Here is a 10,998-nt window from a genome sequence, read left to right on the forward strand (position 1 = left end):
TAAATAAATAAATAGGTTTGAAGCTCATTTAAGTCTGTGCTGGCAAAGCACTTTTCTATCTGGCATTTATAGCTTTTCTGTTAGAAACTAGCCCAGTAATGCAAAAAAATCGGCATAAACTTATGCAGGGACGCAATACCATTATTGAAAGTGTATTGTACCTGTTTTTAGACGTAGGACCTTTCTCACTTGGAAAATTTGTCGTGCCGAGTGTTGACAAGGCCACAGGTAGAAAACAAAACTACGTGAGCGAAGGCCTTTTGTTACAATGCTGAGCCAATTTATTTAGATTTAAACCTTAGCATTGATTTTGCTAATTCGCTACCCTACATCGCAAAAAAGAAATGGCAAATTTTTTACCGTTGACCTTATGAGCTGTACAGCAGATGAGGATGTTCTACCAGGAGTTGGTTCTAAGTTAGGGCAATGGAAACAAAACTAATCAGCGCTCATCTAGGCAAATTGTTTAGAGGTCAAAAAAAGTGCAGGGTCATCAACAAATAATGTACGACTCCTTTTGATTAGTGGTCTCTAGTTAAAGACTAGATACCGCCCATGGTGCGCCTTTCGACCTGATTCGTATACACAGAACTCAAGAAGAAAAACTTAATCTAACTATCTATAGCTAAGTCAAAATAGAAAACTATGTTATCTTTAGGAGCTTTGCGCCATTTGTTGAAAAAGTCATGACAGTGCACAAATTGCTGAATACATTAAATAAAACAAACTGCCCATATTTCGGTTATAAAGGTTGTAATAAAGACCCTTGTTCCAAACCTACGTATTCACTAGTCGGGCACAAGCTGGAACCATCGGCACACCAGTTAAACCACTCCGGCGATTGCTAGATTTGAACTCGAAACACAATTACCCTAATAATGAAGTTGAGTCAGAGTCTTTTCACTTCCAGGACTTCTCCAGCATAGTGACAGTCAGTATAAGCATATAGGCATCATTGTTTAGCAAACATCGTTACCCTATTCGTCTTCTAATAAAATTCTCGGTATTTTCTGTTATATTCCAAAACACGAAGCAGAATAGGCTGCTATAGGGAACAAGCAGTCTGCATAAGTGGTTTATTTGAAATGAGCAAGTATGGATTTGAGCAGTTGGTATATGCGATAATCAAAAACCACCCGAACGAAGAGGTCGACGATAAATTTAATTGCCATAGTCAAGTACATAAACTCTTCAAACGTATTTTCATTTGGATGTCCAAAGGTGCAGGAAACACCTTCTGTTGCGAAATTCAGTAAGAGCATGATGGGTTTATTGAAAAACATATTTTCGGGTCATCCACATATTCGATATATCTGACGCAAACAAATATATGATTATTTTGTCCGACATTATGATTGTAACTAAGCCAAATTAACATAAAATGTTTTTCCTTGACTAGTTTTATAATAAAATAGTAGTACTTTATAAATCAACTTATGTCTAAATATTTGGATGCTTTACGTGGGACGCTCCTACCGGAGATTTGTGTCGCCATTGTAAGTAACGTAGTCACTCCTAGCGAAACCCGCGCTGGAATGGATGTTGGATCTAGCCAGAAGGACACCCATGATACGACGACCAGCATGCAGCACGGGATGTAGATTTGAATTAGGTAGTATGAAAACTCTCGTTTGAAGACCAGATCGACCTGTAAGAAAAACTGCAGCTTACTGTTGCTTGTGTTTAGCTAAAAAATAAATCTATCTATTACTAGACGTTTACGCAGTCCGATAAGTCGAAATTTTGCCATTCCAGGTACCATAATACACCCAAAACTAACATCGCGCCATTATAAGATTTATCTGCCCTCGATTGAACTCGCGGTCGATCTTTTCAAAATCAATCTCTTAAGCGTGTCAACTCAGGAACATAATTCAAAATATTCGTGCTCAATTGAACAGTAAGCTTTAGCACGCTCTAATCAAGCGTTACGACTTCATAGGCTAGAATAATTTGCTTGATAAATTCTTGGGAACATTTCCGTATAGCTCCAGCGGTTCAATAGGCAGTCCTATACAAGGACCTACATGAAAAGTAGACGTGCCTCAACTCAGGCGTGAAGTTGAGAGCCAGCTGTTGTATCTTGCTTATTTTTGTTTGAATCCGTATTATTCTCTCTACTTATTTTTCATCTTGGGCAAAAGCGTGTTTAAAAAATAAATGTACCTGTCAGCGGCACCTGCTCACTAGCTATCTTATCAAGCCGCTCTACTCTATAACACAGGGGCCGTTATAATTTATTATAACCGAGCCGAGAAATTCAAATTGACTCTATCTAGAAACGGGACTGTTCGACATGATGCCGCGTCTGTCCACTTGCCCTGCTGAGAACTGTGTTTATCTTAGCGACTTCTGGCTTCGCTTCTCCGCTGCGATGTTTTCAATCTACTTGAGCATTTTATACTATATTGGTCTCATACTAGACTATTCTTTATAAGAATAATTCAGCTTCTGTAAGCGACGAAGGTGATCGGCTGGTTCGTTGCTTTCGAGAGCTCCATGAGAGAAGTGTATTCTTTTATTTCCTGTTTTAGCTCGCTGGCCCTATGTTGGTGTGGCTGAAATGCCCTGTGTTAGCGGCTAGACACGAGTGATCACACGTTAGCTGCTACAGTGGATACAGCTTTACGGTGGCAGTAATTCGAAAACGAGAGGGAAGGAGTTTAGGGGTTGCTGTCTTGGTTTGAAAACCGCCTGCCAAACTGCCATCACACGCGCCCACTCGAGTGTGACGTATTCCTCAGTTCCGTTGGGCTTTCTTAGATCGAAGGTTGAGCCGGCTCCGATTCCTTCTGCAGTGCTCCTTATTACAGCCCTCTGCTCGTGTTAGTCTCTGCTGGTCCATTCAGTAAGTACATAGATACCTGCAAACTCGGCCGGGGGGGGGGGGGGGATCTATTTGCTGTGCCTCTTCTACTACTGGGCTAGTGCTACGAAAATTAAGCGGCCAAGGTCGACCAACCGGTAGGGGATTTGCTGCCAACAAGCAAATGTCAATTGCAGCTTATGCGCTTGTGTGGCCTTTTAACGCGTTTCTGCGCGGGCATGCTGAGCGAGCAGACAGGGACAGACTTCGCTGCACAAATAGATGGACTATGACGGAGTGGCGTAACAGTTGTAGGTCAGTTTGACTTGCTTTGTGGAAACGGATGTCGGGGACAGTTCCTCGGACAAAAACCGATTTCTACAAAGCAGGAGGTAGGCACACAGAGAGCAGGAACATCGCGATCATTCGGCGGACGTATGCAATTAGAAACAGGCTGCTGTATAGAACCTACAAACAAAGACGACAGACCCAGCTTAATCATTCTGTTAGACAAAAGTCCTTTTAGCGGTCCATTTCAGCATCTTGGAAGGTGCCTGTCAGCAATAATAAGTTGTCCTTCACGAAACTCTAGGTTTGACAATTGTGTCGCACCAGGGCATTAGTCATCCAGAGAGGCCTGCTCTGACCTGTCCGTGTGTATGTTAACCGCACTGACTTGTAAGCAAGATCTAGTAAACATTTCATTAATAATGATCGACCTTAATGCATAGATTACAACCAGTACAGTTGGTAAGAATTTTATGCGGCAAACGAATCCTACGACTGTGTGTATTTCACAACATTCGAACAACACCACAGAGGACGCCAGATCGCATAACCAAGTGACCAAGCTAAAAACAAGCAAATAAATAGTAGTAAAGATCTATGCAATTATGACAGTGCGTATTTTTCACCATAGAAGTACATAATTCCTGGTTGTGAGCTAGCCGGACTTTGCATAAGCATCCAGTTTATTCGTCCGACTTGCTGCTTAATCTATTTTTTTCCTTTTCGCTCTCGTCCTGGCGGTCCTGAGCGACCAGGTCTCGCCCACCTTTTCATTAGGATGTCGACAAACACATCCATACTATAAACTCACAAACAAAGATCGAAATACGACCTCGACTCAAGGTTCCGTCAACATTTACCTCCCGTGCAGGCTCACTAGGAGCTGTCATTGCTCCGGGAGGGAGTTTGTCAGCTGAGGCTGGTGGCTGCGCCGTTGCTGTTGCCGCTAAAAGCTTCCTGACTTTTTACATGTTAAAACTCCTATCTAAGAAGCGAGCTGACTGATCAAACGAAAGACTCTGAGGTGGAGCCGAAAAACGTGGGTGGGTCTTTCAAAAAGATTCTTTTAATTCCTTTGTTATTACGAATGCTGTCCTAATTGTCCGGAGAAATAAGCTTCCGGGTTTGTCGATTGATGAAGTTTTAGCCGTGTAATACCAACGGCGGGGGGGGGGGGGGGGTATCTGTTGCACCTGCGTGGGCGTCTGTACGTGTCACTTACCTTGAGGCAACTGTACTCTCCAGTGTTAGTTCTACTGGTGCAGTAGTCAGTGTTGAATCTCTCAAGCGTAAAGCGAGGCAGGTGGAGGTTTTTAGTCACCTGCACTGGGTCGCCCTCTTTCCATAGGAAAACGAGGTCTTCAGTTGTGTAGCCATCTACAATGAACGCAGAGATTATAGCAAAAGACTTTTACTTGTAGTACGTGTACTAGTGTCTATACAGTTATCGATCCGTAGGGGACGGCAGCAGACAACGAATGAAGCAGGGACACGTCTAAAGTACAAGAACGAAGAGGTGCGGGGTCGGGTGACGTAGAAAACCACGCTGAAGGAGTGTTATCAGGAAGAAGGCGACTGATGTGACATGATGGCTGTTAGGAAAGGAGCTAGTGCTTTTAGTTGCTTGTGCGGTGTGAAAATCCCGAAACAGGCTCCAGAGTAATACAACGACTCGAAAAACTCGCAAGAGGCTGCTGCTCCGACGACGGTGGAGGCAACAGCAATTGCAGCAGACCCGAAGGAAAAGACTTTAGAGCGCCAAGGGCAAGCAAAAAAAAGGGTACGCGCAGATAGGGAAGTTCTTTTTACAACTATCGACATGAACGCGACAGTATCGGTACCAGCGAACAGATGCAATATTACTCGAAAGAAAAAATCTTAGAGAAGCTTTAGTGGCTTATTGTAGGCATGTGGGGAACCAGAAGGGGCAAGCGGGACTGGCTATTCACCCAAAAAAGCAGGAGCAAAGCAGGGATGCTTGCGGTGTTGTAGGCTGCTTCCTGCTCAAATTGCAAACTTTCGTCGCCGTAAAACGAAGGAGCAACGGAGGAGATAAAGCAGTGAGTAAAGAGAATCCTCAAACAGCGCTAGGAAATGACGGCAACGATCCTTTCTGGGCCAAGCGTTACTTCTGTGCATCGCTTCTTGTCTGTGTCATGCTTGCATGGCGATTGTCTTGGGCGGAGAGGGCATGCTTGCGTCGGCGAACACGGGAAGGAGAAAAAAGAAGGAAGATTTGGGAACGATGACGATCTGGTAATCTAGCAATCCGACTTTGGCAGTCAAAAGAAAAAGGCAAGTGCTTTCGACGACTTCCCCAGGCGATCTTCAGTGGGGATGTCCGCCTCGCATTTCGAGGTCGCTATCCCGGTCCTATTTGCGTCTGTGACAATTTCAACCTGCTGTTTCAGTTTAACAAGGAGGACGACAGGGAGCAGCAGAGAAACGGGTAAGTGGTTGCAAGGGTAGGATGAAATGCCGTTGACAATACGAGTGCAGTGCACCCGTCCTGTTATACAGCAGGCAGACAAGCTTTTGACGGAATAAAGCAGTATATGAGCAGGGCCCATGGCAGTTTTTTGGCAGGTGGTAGATGATTTGCGAGCGTCACGTTTCCGGATGCACAACAACTGTCGAGTGGTTATGTTTGACGTTCTATTCCGGTAAGCGCGAATCTGAGGAGCTACGGTTACCTAGACTCTGACGAGCGGGTGCTGTAGGAACCTTAGGTGAACAAAATGTAGAAGAGATCGAGTGACCTGGTACTCACATGATGCCATTAGTATAGAGCAAATTTGTTTGTCGAGGGGATAGAATTTGAGGTTCATGGGGCAGCTGAGCACCAGGGAGATGCGAATACTGAACAGGACGTCTCCATTAGGGTAAATCCTGTAAAATAAGGACATGTATAGAAAGTTGATATATTATTTGTACATATAGTTGCCAGGTAAACGCCATTTAGATGTAAAACATATACCTGAGGCATTTTTAATGATAATAATAATATTGATTTTATAGCTCAGTGTGGTCTTACGAGGAAAAAATTAATTTAAGGAGAAAATCAGTGAAGACAAGTGCGGTCGGTTAGCTGAAGCTAGTTCAGTTTGGCCGTAATGGAAAATCCACTCTCGGTTGGTGCGTCGACTTCGTTACCGAATTCGGGAACGTTCGGTCGATCTTGGACAAACGGTTGGACGTCCATCCAACGGAGGTGAAAGTCTAGGAGCAATGAGAGGCCGAGGAAAGAAGTCGAAACGAGATCGCCGGACCAGAACGATGTGTTCTGTGTAAAGCAGCAGCAACAGTAGAGCGCAGTCCAATGGGTCACGTCGCCGTAGGCAAACAAGAATTGCGTTATCCGGTTCGGCAGCTGCCGGTGGCTTCGCCGGCGCTACCACTGCTGCGAGCTAGTACCACTCTGTCGGAAAGATATGCGAAGTCGACAGTGCTACTTCGATTCAACCCCACAACTCTTCCATCACTGACTGTGAACCGAACATTCGGCTGACAAACTTCCCCTGGAAGCTCAACCCTAAAAGAAATAAGCTTCCGGACAAGCAAGGACTGGCTTAACGCTAAATGAAAAAATAGCAGTTAGAACATCGGAATATATGGTAGGTGTTTGATGGTTGTTACCTTACTAGCCAATATTCATAACATAGGACGTTAAGTATTTTTAGGAATTACCTTAATCACATCGATCAGTTTCTGAACTTTATAATTTCAGGTATATCCTCAAACCAGAACCTCAATGCTAAATGTCATACCATATCGAATTTATCTGCTCGATGTTATATTGGCTTTAGAACTATATTTCATAGAACAACTATGTTCAACTTAGCGCGTCGTGATTGTCAACTTACTTTGCATTTAAAGCAACAACTTCTAACATTTCAGCTATACGTTGTTTACACCTCATGTAAATTTTCCACCTTACGTGTTCATTTAAAAACAAGGTCTTTATCTCATCATATATGCATATAAAGTCTGAACCCAGGTAATTTTCCAGCACGACAAAGCGCTGCTATTTAGAAGGCCACTTGTTCGCACTTTACCTGTGTACCGCATGCTTATTGAAACGGATACTGAATATTCAATTGCTTCTTCTGTCAGAACAGTTGATCTAAAGCTGGGCACTTTTGAGTTATTTCACCCTTCTATTTCTACATATGGCCCAGCACACTAAAGCGTAGGTCCTCTGCACACTAAAGCTTTCTGGCTCTAATTGAAGGTTCACTGCTTTCTAAATAACTATTCTTCCCAAGTACACTTTAAGACAACTTTCTAAGTTCGTTAAGTGCCGATACAGTTTACAATGCTTGAGTCACGTGTATGCAACTGGGAATACAGCAACGCCTATTCAACTGACCTGAGTAGCACGTTGGGCACAATAATTTGATGTAGGTGACCCTCTTTCTCATTCGAGAAGAACAAATCCGGTTGCCATAGTTTCTTTTGGTCAGTCAACGTTAGATATCGGATCTGGCCACCAAGGTCGTCGTATTGTAAACGCTCATCTCGCCACTGTTGCCGGAACGTCAGCTGCACTGTGTATTCCTGCAAACGAAGGCCAGCACAAGGTACAGGAGTAATTAAGTTTGGTCGAATATTGTATTTGCGGATATAGCAAAACAATGGGCGGAAATTAGATGTTGCCGCCTCAGCCTCCGCTGCCGTTGTCGTGGCTAGTTTTATCGTTGTCGTAGTCTACGCTAGTTCGTCGCTTAACGCTTTGTGGTCGACCAAGCTGAGGTTGCGCAGACGGACGGGCGGGCAAAAGGCCGAATGTACCCAACGATCAGTGCGGCGCAGAGAACCGACAAACGCTCCCTAAGGTTAATTCGATTTTTTCGTCGAGTACCGAGTGAGTCCCTTGCTGGATGCAAACTCATACATGTCTAAATGAAGAGGTAAGTGTAAATGGAGGCAGCCAAATGAGACTAGTTACGGCCAGCCGTTCGCTTTATTTGGTCATGAACGGTTGCGGTAGTTTTATTACAGACGGACCGACAGAGCTACGCGCTAACTAGCTGCTTGTAAAGGAGTCGAATAAAAAAAAACATCACAGCGCCCCTTTTCTAGCTCTAATCTATCAAAAGCATCTCTAGCGTGAATTTCTAGTTAGATATATAGCATCTAGAGTTGCAATCGATCAATTTGTCTATCTTTAATTTATGATATGACAATATGGGACAATGAACTCTTCATTCTGGTTTTGAGACATTTTGTTGTATCGGCTCTTTGTACCACTTCTTGAGATTTGAACTTACCAAACAGTGCTCGGCTGTTTTGACTTAGCAATAATTTAATAGTTAGCTAGGACGCCTTCCCCATCCAAGTAATACACGTTTGAAAATTAGGACCAGAATCGCAGATCTGCTCATTGGATCACTTACGACGGTGGCGATAACGATGGATCTCGAAGTTATCCATTACCATTCAGCTTCTTTGCTGAGCCAGCCAGCCAGCTTGCTTTCCTTCTTTTTAACTCACCTTTAAAATGAGCCGTATCTTATTTCATTCCAACACGTTTCCTTTTCAGCGTAGACGAACCTTGCTGCCGTTAACAAGCCGACGTCGACAAGATTCTATCGCCGAAGTAAACTTCCTCCAGACGGAGCTTCTTTCATAAACCTAAATAGTACCCACATTCTCATGAAATCCATGGCCACGTATGATGATTCTATGCAATGGCTAGCGCTCTATTGCAATAACACTCGTCAGAGAAGAGTGGATTGAGAAGGCCCGTGACCCTTTCCAATCAAGTCATTCTATAGGAGCGTAGGTATTCCAGAAAGCCCTCGGCGGCAGCGACACCGATTCTGTTACAACCAGCAACGCTCGGCAGAAGCAGTGGATATATTACAGCAAAGCGTTCACTCAGTGAAGGGTGGAGACCTTTTATTACTCTGCGCTTTCATGCCACTTGCCCGCTCTTTTCTGCCCATGCAGCTCATCTCAGCTAGTACAGTTGCTAACCAAACATGGGGATCAGGTTTTCTAGTAAGAGGAAACACTCAACTACTACTAGTACCACCAAGCGCTACTAATCTTCATTATAAAGTTCATATATGGATGCTCGTCCTTGCCATTTGTCAAGGCTTGCTGCGTCTATACTACCCCAATACAACGGTATAATAATCATAGTGGCGCGAAAATCTAGATCCTTCTAATATGACAAGCTGTGTCGATTTAAAGGGACACCGGGTACGTTTTTTCGTTCCTAAGTTTGCTTGGCAATATTTTTAAATGCATATCCTGATATATGAATGGCATATCAAGAGTATGCCATATGGTGTTCTTGTACATTGTGAAATGCTGCTAGCTGTAACACTGCTTGATGCCGATAAGGCTAGAGCTTTATCACACGTTTCTAACAAGCATGCGTAAACACTGCGGCCCATGTGACGGGGCAGTATAACACGTGCTATAGTATTCATCGTGAAACCAAACGTCTCACCAACTTGGTACTCCGCATTTAATGAAAGGTCTATAATACGTACAGAATAATTCCATTACATTTTTCAATATGTAGGTGGCAGAGGGCTTAGCAAGTCAAATTTAATACAAACCCTTTGGCACACCAGATCGAATCTTATATTAGCATTGATATATTTTTAGGGCGCCACCGCGCGTGTTTTTATGTGCTCGTTTTTAGCGGTAGCGTCTATATATCCTCCGCTACTGCGGAAATATTCGTGGTGGCAGTAAATTGAGAATAAGAACTAGTGTCTGCTCTGGTTTGGCCTGGCCTGGCTTTTCTGTCCTTGCCGCCAGCGCTTCCGCCCCTCTCGTCGATATGCGTCGTTGCCTTATTGCGTAAACGGACCACGAACAACAGGATCTATTTGCTACTTGTAAATTTTCCGTCTGCCTGCAAGGCGTCTATCCAAAGGATAGCGTAAAAGATGCTCAGGTCGCGTTGGTCCACTTGGCTGTCCAGACTGTTGTGGAAGGAGTTTAGTAGCCGCAGTTAACTTGTCAGTCAACAGCCCGCGAAGAAGGGCAGCCAGTTAGCCAGAGTCAGTTTAACGGTTCCATCTGTGTAGGCGCAGTGGGCCGAAAAGTCTGCCAGTCAAACACGATTTAGTGTATTCGACGAACAAGTCGAGGCGATTTGGGGCTGATCGTATGCACGTGTGCGTGCACATGCGAAGCGTGAGCACGTAAGAAAGTAAATGAGAAAAAGGAACAGAACGAACGGATGGACCACTTCTTACCATGGTGACGTCATCGATCTTTCCGATGCTACGGATATAGATGTTCACGCGGACGAGCGCTGGTCCATCGGTGTTGTTGATGCCCATAGGCCGGATGCGAGAGTCGTAGCGGCCCAAACCGATGATCGAATCGAGAATTCTCTTTTCGATTGCGCGGAAGTTTGCTTTACCCCTGCGAATTTGTAACATCGACAGATGCTATTAGTCTCATCCTTGTTTAATATCTCTGATCTGAGTTCATGCAGCTTATTTTTGGGGGGGGGGGGGGTACAAAATAAGCGTAAAACAAATCAAATTATATTTTAGAAAATTAGCTTTAGATGGGCTCAAGGGAAGTGAACGTTAACGTAAGAGCAAGCGTACTATATATACAGCAACGATGATTTATTACCCTCAAACACAGGAAGGTAACCAGTAATAGGTGAAGGAAGGTGCTGACATATCAATCACTAAAATAGATAAGTGAGATGTGTCGGAGGATCAAGGATACTCTTTTGAGATGTTACCAAACACGAAAGCCAGTCTCTATGCAGTCTATGGCGACGGAGAAAATAACGCCGGCGAACACTTTTGCTTTAAAACTGAAGTAACGACAAGTTAAATTCGAATTCGCAAAGCTGGTGCTATTTGGGCCTAATACGTCACCTTGGAGGTGACACGCTCAACCATTAGAGCGGCCCTGCT

General features: G+C 44.0%; 1 protein-coding gene across 12 annotated transcripts in view; it reads right to left on the reverse strand.

Moving 5' to 3' along the window:
- The window catches only part of LOC111245979 (glutamate-gated chloride channel-like), a 74,876-nt gene that overhangs the window by 22,673 nt on the left and 41,205 nt on the right, over positions 1-10,998 (reverse strand). For all 12 annotated transcript variants that reach the window (XM_022795082.2, XM_022795084.2, XM_022795087.2 and 9 more), the window contains 5 exons: positions 10,315-10,486; positions 7,464-7,651; positions 5,865-5,983; positions 4,317-4,471; positions 1,477-1,648 (listed from right to left, as the gene is read on the reverse strand). In XM_022795082.2, the coding sequence (XP_022650817.1) occupies positions 1,477-1,648; positions 4,317-4,471; positions 5,865-5,983; positions 7,464-7,651; positions 10,315-10,486 (806 nt within the window). The remainder of the gene's footprint in view (positions 1-1,476; positions 1,649-4,316; positions 4,472-5,864; positions 5,984-7,463; positions 7,652-10,314; positions 10,487-10,998) is intronic.

This window comes from Varroa destructor, unplaced genomic scaffold (assembly GCF_002443255.2).
Source record: "Varroa destructor unplaced genomic scaffold, Vdes_3.0 BEIS01000002.1, whole genome shotgun sequence".
In the NCBI taxonomy this organism is placed as follows: domain Eukaryota; kingdom Metazoa; phylum Arthropoda; class Arachnida; order Mesostigmata; family Varroidae; genus Varroa; species Varroa destructor.